Below are 19,727 nucleotides of genomic sequence, written 5' to 3'. Positions count from 1 at the left end.
GAATATCCTTCTGCTCTTAACTGTAACTGGATGCAGCAGTGCTGAAAAGCACAGATTATTATAGGGTATCATCATTGCTACCAAAAATAAGGGTTTTTTTGAGTAAAAGCTTTGTAACTCAAGTATTTAGAACCAAATATAGCCAAAGTAATAACATAAGATATACACTACCTATTTTGTATGCAGAGAAGATAGTTTTTGTCCATTCTGAAAGAAATAACATATTCATATAACATTTCCATGCTAATATGCATTGATTTCCCATATCAAAATCCCATACAGTATCTTCTGTACTTGGCATCAGATACATCATTACCTGCTCCAGAACTAATGGATTCCATGGTTCACTCATCGAGTACACCACATTGGTTTCAAGTATAAAACTTCTTTATTGACAGTGAGGCAATTTTTTAAGTTTTGGGGGATTTAAAATGCCACCTTTTAGGAATTTAAAATCTGTAAACATATTTTACTTGCTTCTAGCAATTTTTAAAACTCACTTCCTTCTTTTGACATCATTTAGCAAAACAGTCCCTCTACACAAATGGCTTAAGTGGAGATCTTTGAATTACTTCTAAAGGGTTTTTGAAACTTAAGAAAATATGATTATTGGTCCTTAACAGTAATTTTTGTTTGCAATTGCTTATAAAGGTTTAGCACCTACGCTGAAAGCTGTTCCAGGATCCATCAATAAAAAACATAGTTTTAGCAGCTTTACTAAATTAACCCAACCTTTCCAAACATCCATATCTAAATTAATGTGCATATGATTAGCTATAAAGTTAAAAGTTAGGCTTCATTTACAAAAGATGTAATTGGACTAATGGTATTTCCAGTGAAGTTCATGTAGCAGCGAAGACAACACGGTTGCTGTTAGAACATGAGGACATACACTGACAGAACAGTAAAAACACCATTTCTACTGTCTTTTTTACACTGGTTGCTCACTCCTATTCCCAGCCTCTTCATGCCACCACAATAGCCCACACAAGTGTGAACAGGACTAGTAAACTCATCCATATGGGAGCCCATCCTACCAGGCTGATTTCAATCCACAGTAGCTCCCTGGTCCATTCAGTGCAGGGCTGTGTCTGGGTGGTGAAAATGGGTGAACAAGAGTGCATATCCACATCTACAGGACTACTTTTCTCAATGGTAATGATGACTAAAAATGTGGCCTGAGAGTAAAACTAGACCATTAATAGCTGGTTTAGGAAACTCAGAAGGAAATGGCTGGCCTTTTAATTATTTGTCTAACCCTAATCACTGACCTATGAGACTTCCTTCCTACTCTGAAGGAGGCTCTGAATATCTGATGTTCCTGGAGTCCGAACAAAGTCTAGGCACTGCCTTTCAACACTAGAGGTTTCTGATTCCTGTTCAGAGGGCATTGCTTGAGCATCACACATCATCACATTTGCTAATAGTTTCCAGGTTTACTATTCAGGACATAAACAGCAGATGTGATGATATTACCGTTTATCACCAGGCTTTGTTACCTCTCCTGTTATCTGACCTGTGTGTTAGCACTTTTATGCCACTTTATGACCCACATAGAGATGTGGTTGCAACAGAGAAGGCTGTAACCTGGCTGTGTGACAGAGTTTGTAAGCTCATGTGACTATGCTTGACTGACAGATTCTCAAAAATGTGCCTCAGGTGTGACAGTATATAGTACTACCCACTCTCATGAAAAACACAGGCACAACTTCCATTATAGGAAGGTGTGACTCCATAATGCAGAAAGTGAATGCACCAGAACACGGTGCACCAAGGTGTGTCACTAATGCTCTTCTCTTCTGAATACAAAGACTTATGTTCCAGTTTCCTTGAGTCAGAGGAGAAAATGTATTAGCTGTAGTTCCTGGTCTGTTTGCACACATTATACAGCTGGCTCAAATATGAGTTAAGGTTTGTACATGGAGCTCCCTACGCTGGAATAGTGTGCTTCAGACCACAAAGGCATCATCAACAAGTTAGTGCAAAGAGCAGTTTCCTTCTTGTCTTTGGCATTATGTTTGACTCACACTGACAGTCTTCTGTGTCCATCAGTTTAATAAGGACTAAATTAATCCATAAAATGGAAGGTGGAATCAAACATCTGGTGTTTATTAATTGTTAAAAGGAAGTCTAGTATGTGTTTATTTCATTAATTTTGTATTAATGAATTAAATTTTGTATTTTGTATGAATGAGTATCTCATTAATTTTTGTCTTGAAAAACAAACTTCCTTCATTCTTCACAATGCTCAGGGAATCATGTGCCGGACTAGAAATTCACCCCTGAAGAGAGTCCAGGAGGGGTGTAAGATATGCAGCATTGTACCTACAGGACAAAGATTGAGAAAGCTAACTAGAACCTGTTTTTCCTATAGTACTCCTTTGTCACATTAAACTCCGTAAAAGAACTTAACCCAGAAACTGCTCAGTCTACAGACTGATAATACTAATCAACATCTGCAGTTGTTGATTATATTACATCTAGGTGATACTCTGTTATGTCTAGGCCACTAGTAGACCTTTGACATCTACACTGATCCCAAGAACCTTTCCAAAAAAGGAGACAGTTAAACCAACTTTGAAAACAACTGTGAGATTTCCAGATGCTTGACAGATAAATATTTCTCCTGAGGTTGACTAACCTGACCCCTAATCGTTTTCCCTTCTTCAGCTACTCTAGGAGAGCCTGCTATGTGCCAGCTTTTGAACTACTGTACTGTAGTTTCCAGATTACTTAAGGATTCGTTAAAGGAAAAAACCCACACCCTCAAAATACTTTATATTCATGCCACAGAATGAGCTCAAGCTGTAGCCAATGTCTACTTACATGTTGCAGCACTGTCATTTCCTGACACGTCAAAGCCCTCAGGCCACCCTTGGGACTGATTTAGAGTCAATGTGACTTTTGCCACAGTAAGAATCATGGTATTTACCCAACATGTTAAAACATAAACACAGCAGCGGACTCTGTAACACCCCGAAAGGATGTTTGCCTCCCATTCTGTTGTTACACATGTTAATACCACTGAGGCAGAAGCCCTGTGAACTTTCATTACAATTCCATGTAAGACATACACATTACCTCACAAGCAATCCTAGCAAAACAACACTAGGTTTGCCCACAGACTAAAAAAACAACTTTAAGTTTGCTGGGCTTGCTGAGTTACCAACAGTGATGTTAAACAAAAAACTCACATTTGCATCTCAGAAGCTGGACTATCAGCATCAGTATTTCTTACTCATTTTTGTAGGTCATCAAAATATCTTTAGATAGTAAAGAAACTTGAACTTTGGCAACCTAAATTTGGACTGTGACTCCAAAGAAGAAAAGACCTTTCCCTCATACAGCTCCACTGTGGAAACTCTTAATTGCAATAAGGAAAATATATATATTATATATATAGATGTATCTTTTCCAAGGTTTGTACCATTGAATAAAACCATCCTCATTTAGAACACAGTAAGATTACTGTAACTCAACAGTGCATTATAGATTAATATATTAATATATTAATATATATTATAATTATATATTGTAATTATATGCTATATATAAATTACAACTTCAGGAAAAGGTTTTCAACTGTCTTGTACAAAGTAGTGTAAATCTTTGATTTTTCAGTCTTTTTTTTTTGAGTGGAATGGCAGCAACTATCATACACAAGGGAAAAGAAGCCAAGATAGCAACTGGTATCTCCCTGTCAGGAGAATTTATTTAAGAATGTTAGGTAATGGATTATATATGTGTCAAATCCTTACCTTTACAGACAACCAGCAACTCGAAGTAAACTGTTCTGGTTTTATTTAGTGAGAGAGGGCTACGGTGGTAGCTTCTGTAAGAAGCTTCTAGAAGTAGTTTCCCCTTTGTCTGGTGGACTCGGACGGGCCTAGGGCGGACCCGCTGCTGGCCAGGGCTGAGCCAATTGGTGACAGAATATTCCCTGGTAATGCCTCTGTGATAACGTATTTAAGAAGGGGAAAAGCAGAAAAAAAAAAAACAGGAGAAGAAGATGTGAAGACACTGGGCAGGGGCAGAGAAGGGGAGGCGTGAGCCTTGTGGGCCTTGCAGGCCTCACCCTCTGGCCTCCAGCCAGGCAGCTGACTGGGCCCGACTTGGCCCGGCCCGGCTGCAAGAAGATGAAGTGGAGAGGAGATAAGGTGGATGATGTGAAGAGATCCTGAGAGGCGTCTGCCTGCCTGTTGTGAAGAACTTTTCTTGTGAGAGGAACGACTGCAGACGCCAAGGTCAGTTCAGAAGGAGGGGGAGGAGTAATGCGGCTCCTGGCCAAGATTCCTCTGCAGCCTGTGGTGATGACCATGGTGAAGCAGGTTGTCCCCCTGCAGCCCATGGAGGTCCACAGAGGAGCAGAGATCCACCTGCAGCCCGTGGAGGACCCCACGCCGGGGCAGGCGGATGCCTGAATGAGGCTGTGGCCCATGGAGGGCCTGCTGGGGCAGCCATTCTGGAGGGATGCCTGTGGAAGAGATGACCTATGCCAGAGCAGTTTCACGAAGGACTGTGGCCTGTGGGAGGGACCCCACAAAGGAGCAGGGGAGGAATGTGAGGAGTTCTTCCCCGACAATGCAGCAGTGGCGTAATACAACATGTGATGGACTGACCATAACCGCCATTCCCTTTTCCCGGCTGTGCTGCTCGGCAGGGGGGGAAGGTAGTCAAGATAATGTTAAGCCTGGGAAGACGGAGGGGTGGAGGGGAGGTTATCTTGCTCTCTGTCTCATTATTCTGCTGGGTTTTTTAGTAATAAAGGAATAGTTTTCCCCAAGTCGAGTCTGTTTTGCCTACAAGGGTAACTTTAAGGATTTCTCCCTGTCCTTATCTCAAACGTTTTTTTTCTTATATTATCTCTCTTTATTCTCTGGGAGGGTAGGGGGAGTGAGAGAGAGACTGCGTAGTCTGGTCTGGATCGGGACTGAATTACGACGAAAGATGTGAAGAAGAAGATGTGAAGCAGCTGAGCAGCAGCAGAGAGGGGGAGGCACGAGCCTTGTGGGCCTTGCAGGCCTCAGGGCTCCTGCCAGGTGGCCATCTGGGCCCAACTCGGCCAAGCCCAGCTGCAAGAAGCGGAGAGGAGATTTTTTTTTTTTTTTGGGGAACAAGGAAGACACAGGGAAACACAGGCTGGTCAGCCTCACCTCTGTGCCTGGCAAGGTCACGGAGCAGATTCTCCTGGAAACCATGCTAAGGCACATGGAGAGCAAGGAGGTGGTTGGTGACAGCCAACATGGCTTCACCAAGGGCAGATCATGCTTGACCGATTTGGTGGCCTTCTATGTCGGGGTAACAGCATTGGTGGACAAGGGACGAGCAATGGATATCACCTACCTGGAATTGTGCAAAGCTTTTGACACTGTCCCACACGACATCCTTGTTTCTAAAGTGGAGAGACGTGGGTTTGATGGATGGACCACTCGGTGGATAAGGAGTTGGCTGGATGGCCGCACTCAGAGAGTGGTGGTTAACGGCTCAATGTCCAAGTGGAGACTGGTCACCAGTGGCATCCCTCAGGGGTCCATGTTGGGCCTGGCCCTGTTCAACATCTTTGTTGGTGACATGGACAGTGGGATAGAGTGCACCCTCAGCAAGTTTGCCAATGATACCAAGTTGTGTGGTGCCGTCAACACGCTGGAGCGGAGGAATGCTATGCAGAGGGACCTTGACAAGCTGGAGAGGTGGGCCCGTGCCAACCTCATGAAGTTCAATCAGGCCAAGTGCAAGGTCCTGCACCTGGGTCATGGCAATCCCAGGCACAGCACCATCTCTCTCACCCTATCCTCATAGGAGAGGTGCTCCAGCCCTCTCATCATCTTCATGGCTCTCCTCTGGATTCTCCAACAGGTCCATGTCCTTCTTATGTTGGGGGCTCCAGAACTGGACACAGTACTCCAGGTGGGGTCTCACCAGGGCAGAGGGGCAGAATCACCTCCCTCAACCTGCTGGCCACGCTCCTTTTAATGCAGCCCAGGATGCGGTTGGTTTTCTGGGCTGCAAGCACACATTGCCAGCTCAAGTTGAGCATGTCTTGTCCACCAGCACTCCCAAGTCCTTCTCATGGCTGCTCTTCACCCAGCCTGTATTTGTGCCTGGGATTGCCACAACCCAGGTGCAGGACCTTGCACTTGACCTTGTTGAACTTCATGAGATTTGCATGGGTCCACCTCTCCAGCCTGTCAAGGTCCATCTGGATGGCATCCCTCCCCTCCAGCATGTTGACTACACCAGACAGCTTGGTGTCATTGGCAAACTTGCTGAGGGTGCACTCTACCCGGCTGTCCATGTCGCCGACAAAGATGCTGAACAGGGCCGGGCCCAACACAGACCCCTGAGGGACACCACTCATCACTGGTCTCCACTTGGACATCGAGCCATTGACCACCACTCTCTGAGTGCGGCCATCCAGCCAATTCCTTATCCACCGAGCGGTCCATTATCAAATCCATGTCTCTCCACTTTAGAAACAAGGATGTCATGTGGGACGGTGTCAAAGACACTTGTCTTTACACAAGTCCAGGTAGATTATGCCAGTTGGTCATCCCTTATCCACCAATGCTGTAGCACCATCATAGAAGGCCAGCAAATTGGTCAGGCATGACCTGATCTTCGTGAAGCCCTGTTTGCTGTCACCAGTCCCTTCCTTATTTTCCATGTGCCTTAGCATGGTTTCCAGGAGGATCTGGTCCATGACCTTGCCAGGCACAGAGATGAGGCTAACCCACCTGTAGTTCCCTAGATCTTGCTTGTTTCCCTTTTTGAAAATGGGGGTTGTATTTCCCCTTTTCCAGTAGTTGGGAACCTCACCAGACTGCCATAACTTCTCAAATGTGATGGACAGTGGCTTGGCAACTTCATCCACCAGTTCCCTCAGGCCCGCTGATGCATCTCATAAATAAATACCAACTGTAAAATTTTTCAGCATAATCTCCTAAGGCTGGAGAAAGAAAGTAAGAAAGAGTAAGAGTAACAAAGGTGCATTTTTCATGTCCCTTGCCCACAGGCAAGCTAAGAAAATCCTTATAGCTTACCCGATATGTTGCCCACCAAATAAATGTATTAACTACATGTACAATTTGCACTAAATCAGTCATCTGGTATTCAGGAAATCATTCACGATTCCCTTAATGTTTTTGTCAGACATCAAATAAGGCTTAGAAATAATGTTGTTGAGATAAAAACGCCATGCCAAATAATTTTATCAATTTTATCAATCAGCTCTTCAAGATTTTGAATTTAGCAATAGCCATTGAACTGATTAACAGCCCAGCAAATGAAGCTCCCTCTCTCCTCTTAAACATCATCATCCTTTTAAGTTAAGGATATTCCATAAGAAGAGCATGTGCTCTCAGTTAGAAAAGCACATTACTCACCTACCAAAGCCATTTCAGCCATTGTGTTAATATTAACCAATATTAACTGTGAAGTGCAGTTTAGAATAGGAATCCCCTCTTCAGGCTGTGGTCTTTTCAAAGGAAAAAATGAGACTAATCTTTTAACAGTGTCAGCAATAAGAAATGGACTGCTGATAAAGCAGTTTATTTTGACTAACAGATGAGGCAAATTAACTCTGCTGCAATCTCCTTAATCTATTGCTGCCTAAAATAGTTAGAAGGCTGCATGGAGAAGTCCAAATAAGCTAATATAAACTTTCCATCTGGGGGAACTCAAGCAACTATGTGGTGAACCACTGTTATTTACATAACTTGGGGTGGGACGAGGAAACTCACATACTGAACATGGAGATAAGGCTCAGTTTGTTTCTCTCCTTTGAAAAGCATCATTATTCCTTATATTTCAAAGCATAGATGAATGATAGAGTACTCATCATAGCTAATCCAACTATAGACTTAAAAAACAGGCTTTTTCAACTCCCACAGCCCTACTACAGCTAATTTGCATTAAACCAGCATTGATCAGCAGAGACATCAGCACAACAGTTGCAGAGTCCAGTATCAGGAATCACACAGGACATCCATGAGGAGTGACCTGTAATCCCAGGTGAGGATTAGCACCCATATCTTTGACAGCCATGACAGCATTGACCAGGAGTCTGCAGAGTGGACCCCAGAGATAACCTGCATGAGAATTTGATCCTGATATAGCCTCTCTCACTTACGGACCTGTTTGCTCATAAAGAGGGAGGTTCCTTTCCACTGACGTTACTACTTTCATGTCACAAGTTAAACAGCAGATCTTGACTTCCTACACAGTTCACATTAAATGGTGTGCCCTTTTAGCTAAATCATTCTGGGATGAAGTTATTACAGGCAAGAAGAATTTTTGGCACAGTACGTAAATATCCCCAAAGTCCTATGAGATAGTTTTTGGTGCTTAAAAGTGAAATAAGGCTCAGGCCTATATCCTTTGCCTTTGCGTGAACATTTATCAATTTATCTCAAAGCTTCATTTTGCTACATTGTATGAAATGGATCAAGACCAGCCCTGAGGAGAGGGACTTGGGAGTGATGGTAGATGAGAAGTTTAACATGAGCAGGCAATGCAGCCTTGCGGCCCAGAAGACCAACCACATCCTGGGCTGCAGAAAGAGGAGTGTGGCCAGCAGGTCAGTACTCCCCACCTGGAGTACTGTTTCCAGCTCTCGAGCCCCCAACATAAGAAGGACATGGACCAGCTGGAGAGGGTCCAGAGGAGGGCCATGAAGATGATCAGTGGGATGGAGCACCTCTCCTATGAAGACACACTGAGAGAGTTGGGACTGTTCAGCCTGGAGAAGAGGAGGCTCTGGGGAGACTTTATAGCGGTCTTCCAGTACCTTAAGGGGGCCTACAAGAAAGTTGGGGAGAAACTGTTCAGTAGGGCCTGTTGTGACAGGACAAGGGGTAATGGTTTCAAAATAGAGGGAGTTAGATTTATATTAGATATTAGGAAGAAATTTTTCACACTGAGGGTTGTAGAGCACTGGAACAGGTTGCCCAGAGAGGTGGTAGATACCCCATCCCTGGAAACGTTCAAGTCCAGGCTGGATGAAGCTCTGAGAAACCTGATCTAGTCAGGTTGCTCCCTGCTCCTTGCAGGGGGGTTGGACTAGATGACCTTTGAAGGTCCCTTCCAACCCTAACCGTTCCATGATTCTATGATTAACTGAAACTCTGTAAAGAATAAAAGACATTATTTGCTTAGAAGGCATAGGCCTATTCTCAGCTTCATATGAACAAATTTCACAAGTTCTGCTCAAGCACAATATTTTTTTCAGGCTGTTGATACTTCAAATTAAGTATATATTTTATGTAAATCTCTTTTACAACTGTGTTTATTGATATTTCTTCATTACCTAATTTTGTGTGGATGGATAACCACTTTCACAGTCTAAGAGAGAATCATAAGCAGATATATGGAAATAAAAAAAATATTTCTCTGCTATGGTAGTGTATGAATGAGCAACCTATACAAAAAGAAAAACTCTCAGGTTGGCTATAAACATCCATTAATTTTATGTGCTAACCACTGTAAAGAACACTTAATTTTGTTTACTTCTATTAAGTTGTATAGAAGGATGCACAACCACTTGTTACTGAATCAAATAATAAACACCTTGCTCCAGAACAAATGTGAACAATGAAAGGTGGTGTTATAGTGGAATATTGTTCTATACTGTTCTTTGTATTAAGCAGACGTAGATGATTTCCTGCAACATGCATCTCTGGATGACAAAGGACTTCTGTTATTCCTGAACCATAACTAAAGAAATAGCTATATTTCTTACAGCTTTGTCGCACTTTATTGCCTGCCTAAAGCCACATTTCTGGGATTTTTCACTATTTCAAATCCTGCTGGAGAAAACAGCTTTTCTGTATATACAATGTGTTTGGTGAACGTATTTCTTTCAGGAATCAGCTCATATGGAAAGTTCATACAGAATAAACATTCCTGTATAATATTGACTGAATATTTATATGAATTAAAATTTATATTATATTAACCTGCATTGAAGGGAAGTGTTTTGCCCAGATTACACTTGAGTAAATGAAAGGTAATGCTATTGTTTTCAGTTATTCCAAGTACAGAAGAAACAGGTGGACAGAGTAGTAACTATGTTGTTTCCTCTAATTTCTCCAGGTACATATCTTAAAAATTTGACGCAAAGCAAATTTCTTCCATGAAAAGTTTCCCAGAGGAAGAAAGTAAGAAAGGAAATCACATACTTCAGAAATTTTAAAATAAAACATATGGGTTACATTATATTCTTTGATGGTCTCTCAGCGCCACCCATCATAGCAAGCCAAAGACAGAACTCAGCCTCAAAGCTTGAATCACCCTCTCGCACTTGCACTGTTTCCTCCTCTTCCCAACAGCAAGGATTTTGCAGGAGTTAATACTACCTGACTTCTTCCTATCAGCAATGTTTAAGAGTTGTAAACCACAAACATTTTAATTTCTAGATGAAATTTTCTTATAACATACTATGAATCAATCAGAACATGAAACCTGCATGAAACCATGCCATCCCTTTACCACACTCATAAAAGACTTTCTAACAATTATCCCGTATTGCAACAACCAGGAGCTTACAAGCAACAAGAAATGAAGCTGTTCTAGCTAATTCCCCTCTTTCCATACATGCCATCTGCATTTAGTTGTGTTTTCTACTACTTTATTCCTGTAGGGAAGACAGGAGTATATGGCCTTTTGAATCTAAGAAAGTACAAGACAGTAACTAAACGTGACAGACAGAAAGCATTATTTTATGCTAGTTGATGTTTTCTGAAATGACAACAGCAGAATTTAGCATGTAAGAATGCAATGCATCTAAACTGACAGAATGAGATAAGAAAAAGCTCCAAACAAAAACTTCTGCTCTGGTTAGTAAGGGTCATCTAACATAGACATGAAGACATTCAGGGCTGCTTAAAGTAGATGAAAAGAAATTGAAACCTGCACTAGCTAGATATTGTATTACACTGGTTCTGTCCAGCAAGGCACTGCACTATAATAATAACAAGGGAAAAACAACAACAAAAAAAATCTAGACATTTGAATTTAGAAGAAGAAATGGCAGATCACATCAAGGACAACTATTCCCAATTCTCAACAGTTTCTCATATGAGTTTAGCACTGAATATATCCAACATGTTCAGAAAAGAAAGAAAGAAAGAGGAAGGGAGGAAAGAAAGAGGAAGGGAGGAAAGAAAGAGGAAGGGAGGAAAGAAAGGAAGGAAGGAAGGAAGGAAGGCAGCAAGGAAGGAAGGAAGGCAGCAAGGAAGGAAGGAAGGAAGGGGGATAAAAGGAGAAAGAGGAAGGAGGAGAGGAAGGAGGAGAGGAAGGAGGAGAGGAAGGACGAGAGGAAGGACGAGAGGAAGGACGAGAAGGGAGGGAGGGAGAGACGGGGAGAGAGACAGGGAATGAAAGATGAGAGAACGAGAAGGAAAGAAACAAAGAGACAGAAAGGAAGAGATGAAGGAAGACAGACATGAAGGAAGACAGACATGAAGGAAGACAGAAACAGAAACCCTCAATAACTTATCCCACAGAAGCCTCAAAGATCTTTAAACACAAATTGGGAGTCCCTGAGTTCGGAGCTGCACACACACATATGAAAACTGCTCCTTCACACAGTAAGAATGTAAATTAAATACAGTCACTAATTACTAACATTACATGCAATGTTTTGCTATTAACCAGGATCCAGACAATAAAATTTTACCATTTTGAAATGAAGCCACCATTTGGCCCACTTTGTTAACATTAAAAAGAAAGCAATAATAAGACACGTGGAGACAGTCTAAACCACACACATATTAACAAGGACTGCAACCATATAGCCCTGTAATACTGTATTGCCATTGCTATTACTGTATTGCCATAGCTATAGAGAAATCTGTAAGCTTTATACCGATTTTGCAAGACCTCTGGACTGAGGCATGTCAGGCTTGCTCTGGGCTAAAAGTTTGGCTTCTCAGGCTACACTTTTTTTTTTTTTTTTAATTCCCTGCACTGTTTTTTACCTGGTTTACACATAACAGCATTTTTTTTTTTCTAATTGACCAAATGTCTGTAGCTAATCTGTGTTACTTTTGCTTATCTTTGTATGTTAGTACAACAGTTTTATGACTATAATATAATGATCTAGCATGCAGAAATATAGGCCTATGGAAATACAGCAGACGCCCTGAGAAGTGGAGACACAGGAGACTGTATAAAGGAGTATAGGCATGAGATTACAAAAGACGGGGCATAGGCTTGGTACTGGAGACAACACCCATAGCTATAAAAAAGACTCACCAATGGTCAGTTGAAGAAATGTGGACCTGAAGATGGACAAAATTGGGTTTAGGTGCAACAAAGAGAACAAAGAACAAGTATCGAACATACATAACAGGAACCATATATAGTAAATTTGGATGTAACATGGAGCCATAGACCAATAAAGAAAGATAAACACATGTTAATAAACTTATTAAAATGTCACCAAATGGAACCTAGAGCAAATAGAAAGCAACCATTAACATGAACATCCCCTTCCTTCCAGTGAAGGACTCCAGATGCTGCCAACATAGCACAACCAGCAGAATGAAGCCACCAACCTTAAGATTTGGAGAAGCAGGAGAAGGGCGAGTATAACATGAAGGGAAAGAGGGTAGAAAGTGAGTGAGTGTATAACAGTGTTAGCTGCTTTATTATTATTAAAATATTTTCTGCATAGAAGCTCTCTTTCTCTTTGGTAACAATAGCATCAAACCTACAAATGATTCTTTGATTAGCCAGTTAAGATTTTGATTACACTAAAAAAAAATAAATTCCTAGCTTTATGTAAGATGCATTTCCTCTGTCCATAAACAAGATTTTGAGCCTAACAAGATTAAGATATGTTAAGAGATGTTTGACAAGTCAGCCAGAGCTTACCATCAGCAAATTCAATGTAAATTTTCACGGGAAGTTTTTTCCAAACGAAAAGTACAGAATGGGAGAGGAAGAGGTGAAGCCAAAGAGAAAATCTGTCCTTTTGGCATGTATTTATTCACTGGACTAGTTAACAGGCATCTGGTCCATCATGGGGACCCACAGGTGCTATTGCAACACAAACAGTAGTACACTAGGCAAAAGAGTCCATACAAAGATCACATGACAAATCACTGCAAAGAACTGCTACCAAAAAAAAAATTCTTATAAAATTGTGAATATGGTGACATTCACTGGAGGGAAGCTGCATTCTCCCCAAGCTGTTAAGTAGGAGAAAACCAACTAAACTTATTGGATAAATTATTTGTTATTTACTGTTTATTGAAGTCTGTATGATTCTTGGCAGTTTCCCAAAGGTTTCTTGTTTCTTAAGCACACAGAACCATCAGTATGCTGTTATTGTTTGGAAACCTATGAAGACTAGCAGCTTTGCAGAGTTTGCAGACTCAGGAAGCCAAGAGCACGTTAATCTCTGTGGAAAAACACTCTGAGCTCTACATTGTATAGAAAATCCTATACTTCAGCCCCTAGGTAAAAGGAGTATGGTCAATACTTGGCAATCTCTGTATCACAAATGAAGATTAAAATCCCACTTTAACTACGAAAAAGAAATAAAATTTACCAGTCTCTTAATATGGATTAAATGCCAACTTGAAGTTGAGAGTTACACACAGATATGGAGAATCTCTGAGAACAGTGGTTCCAGTCTTTGGAAAGAGATGAAAACAGTTAATTCAAACAGATTATTAGTGCATAGATATGTCTGCAATACTAGAAATATTCTTAATAGTAATATTTGAAAAGCATCACAGAGAATGCACTAGTACAGTGCCTCAGCAGTACTTTATATGCATGAAGGAGAAAACCTGAGCTTTGCACTGAATAACAATGACAATGGAGCTGAGCTGTCTTTGACTTGCAATCCTTTTTATTAGGTTGCTAGACTCTACCTTCTGTGTGAGAGACAAAGGTGTAGCGATTAACAGTTCTATCACTGATGTGTTTATTAATTACATTTTAAACACTAGCAGAAATAAGATTAACTTTGGCATGATAATGATAATTCCTTGTGATATTCTAGACTACTATCATGTTAACCTGCAAAGAGTTAAGATAAAATAAAACTGTAAGTATTAAATAAATTATGTTAAATAATTGTTACCAGTTTCTCCATGTTATCCTTTTCATAGTCAATCCATTCCTCACTACAAATTTGATACTTGCTGAATCAATAAAAATACTAATCATAGAAATAAATAAATACATGCATAAAACCAGTTTTAAATACAGTCAGAAAAATACTACAACATTTATTTCACCAGACTGCTATAAAAAAGTAGGGGTGTTTTTTTCACTAATTTATGATAGCACCTTTCTTCTGCTCTTTGTTATTCCGGTTGGAACTACGGTTTAAATAAAAGATTTGCTCTTTAAGAAAGACTTCTGTGATTTGTGAGGGTACATTATGTATGCTTTGCTTTTTTATTTTCTGGAAATAAGCATACATTTAAAAGAAAAAAAAAAGAAACAAGAGGACAAAAATATTCAGAGGGACAAAAAAGTTATTTAACAGTAAGTCACAAAACTGTGCACATGCCACCACTGAGTAATTTCTGTGAGCAGGCTTTGCCTTCCTCACCCCATCTGGTCTTAATGTCTCTAACACCCACTCACTGCATCACAACAAAAATTAGACTAAGCTCCTTGGGGTAGGGTTTTCTGTTTCTGTAACTGCTCTGAAGCACCTAACATACATTCAGAAGCTGTAGGGAAAAAAAAAAAAAAAAAAAAAAGACTTGAAATCCAAGCTGTTAAAATTTCATTTGTAGGTTCAGCTGTCTGTGGATACCTTTTCACATTATATGGCATGAACACTTTGTTCCATGACTCCAAAGGAAGTGAAAGATACCGACTAATGTGACCAATATGCTATTGGTTACATACACCATTTATATCCTTCTCACAGTGTCAAACAAGACATGCAAAACCAGCTGTGAAGTCAGCATGCCTTTTGCCATGAACTTATTCCAAATGGGGTCAAGTTTGCCCACAAGTACTTTGTATATTTTTAATATTCCATGGATTTGTATATATATATTATTTATTACTACATTTCTCTTCAGAAATGAGCAGGACAGATTAGGAGATCGAAATATCTCATTTGATGAAAAACCAACTACTGAGTGGAAAGATAAAGTTCTGCCACATTACTCCCCCAGCTCTCTTTTCCTCCCTGCACTTGCATTCCTCTTCTCCTCTTGCTTTTACAAATACCTGTGTCTCAACTCCAACATAACATGACATGACATGGCACGACATCTAATGGTAGAGAGAGCTATAAAAAATGAGCCTGTGATCTCCACTGGCCACCTGCAGTCAACACTGTGCTGTCGAAAACTGTCACTTGCAAATTAAAAGTACTTTACTGCATAGACCTCACAACAAACTTATCTCACAATGAGCTGATCTATTGATTTTAATATGCAGAAGTGTTTGTACATCTATATGAATACAAATTTTAAGCACGCCATGGGACCCACTCAGGGTTTGATTCAGCACTATTGAAGTCAGTGAAGCTTTTGGCATTCAAAAATTTGCATACAGTGGTTCCTCAGAGAGCATTGAATAGAAGATGTGTAGCCAAAATCCCACTTCAGAACAAACCTCTTAACTTGGCTACGCCTATTATTTAATTAGTTGAACTTGAAACAACATGAAGTGCTTGGTCTTGCTGACAACTTCCCAATTTAGCTTCAGTCGAAGTTACTAGATCTGCACTCTCTTAAAGCTCAGGCAAAACTAAAATAAAATTAGTTCCCTACCCAAGTCACCCAAAAATCAAAGGCTTCTTTAATAGAACACTGGCTTCAGTGGTTGGTGCAGGTGCTTCTGCATTTCTGGATACATATTTCTGTTTAAAGATTTAAATTCACCTGTTTGCTTGGGGTTAGTGGGCAAGAGTTTAGGAGAAAGAAAAGAACCATTCATGCTACTGCACCTCTACGTAGAGCAGTCCAGCCTCCCTGACAGGCTGACTGCATGCTGTGTCTACAAGCACTGGGATGGTCATGACAAAAATCCAGTTGCTGACAAGCAGATCCAGACTGCGAGTCAGCATCGATTCTAGCCTTTACAAAATAGGCTGGGCTACTCTTGGGCTACTCTCAAGCCAGGTAAATAAAATTGAAATGATGTGGCCTTAACATGGTTTTAAATTTCCAAACATTGTGAAATTGTTCTTTGGAAAAGAAAAAAAAATTCTTTGTAAGGGAACCCCTTCTATATGTAGAGATAGTCTTCAAATCAAAAAGACTTTTTGCTTGCAAATATGCAACAAATCAATGTGCATTTTTCTGCGTGACACAAGTTCACAGACCAGTTATTCTGCTTGACTCAGACCTGGTTTCTGCCTCCTGTTATCAGCAAAGTATACTGCTCTGGCGACGGCATACAAATTAGTGAAATTACTTTGGTGGAGGGGAGAGTGCGATGATGAAGAAACATACATGTATTATATCAGCCGCTAGTCAACTATTTCTATGTATTTTTAAGCCAGCTTCTCACCTGTTGAATAACTGAGTTAAACTAGTGTGAAGAAAGTAAGTTAGCAGATTTCCTCTCTTTGAAATGTTTCATATTGGAGCCCTTGGTTAGATAATTTACTGAGCAGACGTTATTGTCAGCCTCTTTATGTTGTTCTTCTAGAACAGCAGATGCCACACTGAGCTGCAATTCGGCATCAAGGAAAATCTAAAATCTGCCTCTGTGTCAGGGCAGCCAGGACAGCCTGGAGTCCCATGAGGACTGATTGGTATTGCAGTAAAAAAAACCTGTCTTCAGCCCTACGCAAAGATAAATATTTTAGTGGTATTTAGCATCCTTTTGGATGCTTTTAAGGAAGGCTCCTCTCAGTGCTCCTGCATTTCATCAGCTCTCTCTCTCATGGAAACTCTAAATCATGCATTTAAAAATAGACCATCAGATTATCTGGGTAAATCATAAAGCTCAGCTTATCTCTCTCTTCCCCTTCAAAATATACAATTTATTTTGTCCGCCAGCTCAGCAGCATGAAGCCATGAATAATCCCGTTTGTCTCAGTAACCCCACTCTTTTGCTTGTCCCTGGGTATTTCTATTATGTGCATATATGTCATGCTGGGGTGTGTGTCTGTGTGAGCATCTAAGAAGGCAGAAGGAATTAACAGTTCCGGGCACAAAGGTGTACAGTTCTGCTTATGGCAGCGTTTATGCCCATGACAACTGTGTGCGTCCCAGCATCACAACACAGCCTTACACAGTCATGGAGAATAATGCCAGGATTCAGCAGAAGTAATGTACTAAGTACTTCAATTAGGCATTAAATTGTTGCCTAACACCAATCTAGACCCCAGAACCCGTGTGCTTCCCCTGAGGGCAGACATAATCAACGTAACATGAGGGAGAACGCAAAAAAAAATTGTTCGGTTTCTCTTTCCCAGTGGTTCAGCGTCACCACATAACGGAGCCTCAAGCGGCAAACCCCGACTCCCAGCCTTTCCCATACCCGCATCTCCTCATCCTCCTTCTCCTGGCAGTGCGGCCCATCAGGCCACGGGAGTCGGATAAAGCCCTGCAGGGCTATAAATAGCTCCTCGTGGGAGGGGGGAAGAGTGCAGCAGCACGTTTCCAAAGATGCTTGCTGCAGAGGGAGGTTTCGCTGGATTAATTCAGAGAGGAAAGAGAACCGCTAGGAAGTTCACTGACAGAGCAGGTAACGGCTGTGGAGAGGCAGCAGCAGCTGCCCTGAGGAAACTGAAGGGGGAATACTAGGCTCCTTGCAAGAACAGCCAGGCTCCCCTGTGAGAGTCCCACCTATTTCAGATCGTTTCTGCAGAGCATCCCTGGGGGCGAAGGGTGCCACAGCTAAGAGAGACAGCGAGGATACTAATCAACTCGATCGAAGCGAGGAAACTGAAAACTGCTGGCTCCCCTGCCCGCTCCCCGGTTTTCCTTCGAGAGACAAAACCCAGAGGTCCCGTGTCCCTGGAGCCGCCCTGTCCTGTCGTGTCGTGTAGTGTGCGTGTTTGTCCCCCCACCTCCCGGAAACTTTCGGGAACTGCAGACACCGCCTAAAACACGGGTTCTTCCTGGCCCCGTCCCCGCCGGGGGCACACCGGGCACTGTCCCCCCCGTCCCCCAGGCACCGCCTGGCGCTGCCGCCACGCCGCCGGGCTGCGCGGGGAGCGGAAAGCGGCCTCCACTCCGCGGCTCCCCTCCGCGCTTCCCCGCCTGCAGGGCAGGCACGGCACGGCGCGGCTGTGCAGCGCTGCAGGACCCAGCCCGGCCCGGCCCCAGCTCACCGTCCTCCAGAGCCGCTGCCGCTTGGCACTAACGGAGGTGGCGGTGACGATGAGGTGGGAGACGGAGACCACCAGTCCGAAGACGATGGCCAGCAAGGTCCGGACGGGCAGCAGCGAGTAGGAGACGAAGGTAACGAGCATGAGCTGCCACATGCCCTGCTCGGGGGCACTGGGGGGCTCCATGCCGTAGGCGCCGAGCGAAAAGGGGCAGCAGAGGAAGGAGAAGGTGAAGCTGAAAAGCAAGGTGAGCTTGACGATCTGCTGCAGCTGGGTGACCTGCAAGTACTTGACATTAGTGACGATGAAGAGGGAGAGGAAGATGATGCAGTGTACCGGGTGCGAGCCTTTGGAGATGGTCAGGCTGGGGCCGGAGAGCAGCTCCACTAGGGCCAGGCTGGCGGTGAGCACGATGAGGACGGCCAGCGCCTTGAGGGTGGACGTCTGCTCCAGCTTCAGATTGTAGCTCTGGAAGAGACCCTCCAGCTCCTTGCAGTCAAACTCGTCCTCGCAGGCGATGGCATCCAGCAGCAGGAAGGGAGGGGAATTCCCCAGCCCGGCTCCCACTCCTGCCGCCGCGGCAGCCGGCGGGGAGCAGCAGCAGCGGCAGCACTTCTTCCTCTTGGTCTTGGCTTTCTGAAACGGTATTTCTTCCATGTCAGTGCCATTCATAAACCCCGGGGAAGAAATGCTCCTCCTGGTGTCCTCCGCTGCCGCTCCTGTGCCTCCCTGCTCATAAAAGAGAGGGGGACTGCGAGTAGGAACCGCGGCCGCACGCCCGCCGGCAGCCCCCGCCGCCGCAGCTCCGCGGGCGTGGGCACCGGGCGCAGTCCCCCAGCCGCCGACCGCAAACCGCGGCGCCGGCGAACAACCCCCTCCGCTGCCACCGAGGAGGCAGGGATGGCTGGGACGGCGGCAGGAGAGCTTCGCTCCTGCTAATACGCCAACCTTCCTGCCTGCTGTCTCTTTCTCCGTTCCACCCTCCTCCTTCTCCTTCTCCTCCCCTGGCGCTCCAGGGATGTTAATCTCCTAATGACAACAAAACACCATCCGAAGGTTGGAAATCAAGCGGAGGTAGGGGGTGGGGGCAGAGGGTGGGTGGACGCAGAGAGAAGGGGAGTGGGGAACAATCAACAGGCGGGTCTCCCTTCAGATACTGCTATTTGGAGGAGCCGCAGCTACAGAGCCTGTGGCAAACCGGCTCCCCAGGGAGTGGACAATATTTATAAAATAAAATAAACAACGCCAAGGAAAGAAAAATAATAATGAAAGCCAGCCTGGGGACTAGGCTAAGAGGAGGGAAAATGGGGCAGCGGGGCCGGAGAGAAAGCAGGAGGGAGCGAAACGCAGGGCGATGCCCTTCCCACGTCCAAGCGCATCTCACCGGGCCTGGGCGGCAAGACGCGCCTGCGCGCCGCCCGCCTAGGAGGCCGGCCACGTCCCCGCGGGGCAGGGGGGTACG

The 19,727-nt window shown here is 43.4% G+C and overlaps 1 protein-coding gene across 1 annotated transcript in view; it reads right to left on the bottom strand.

Moving 5' to 3' along the window:
- ADCY1 (adenylate cyclase 1) overlaps positions 1-19,386 on the bottom strand; it is a 187,669-nt gene extending 168,283 nt beyond the window's left edge. The window contains exon 1 of the mRNA XM_086741474.1: positions 18,269-19,386. Coding sequence (XP_086597600.1) covers positions 18,269-18,937 — 669 coding nt within the window. The 5' untranslated portion in view covers positions 18,938-19,386. The remainder of the gene's footprint in view (positions 1-18,268) is intronic.
- Between the last annotated feature and the right edge of the window lie 341 nt (positions 19,387-19,727).

This window comes from Chlamydotis macqueenii, chromosome 2 (genome assembly GCF_036417535.1).
Source record: "Chlamydotis macqueenii isolate bChlMac1 chromosome 2, bChlMac1.mat, whole genome shotgun sequence".
Lineage (NCBI taxonomy): Eukaryota > Metazoa > Chordata > Aves > Otidiformes > Otididae > Chlamydotis > Chlamydotis macqueenii.
Note: the sequence above shows the minus strand (reverse complement) of the source record. Positions and strands in the feature narration are given on the sequence as shown.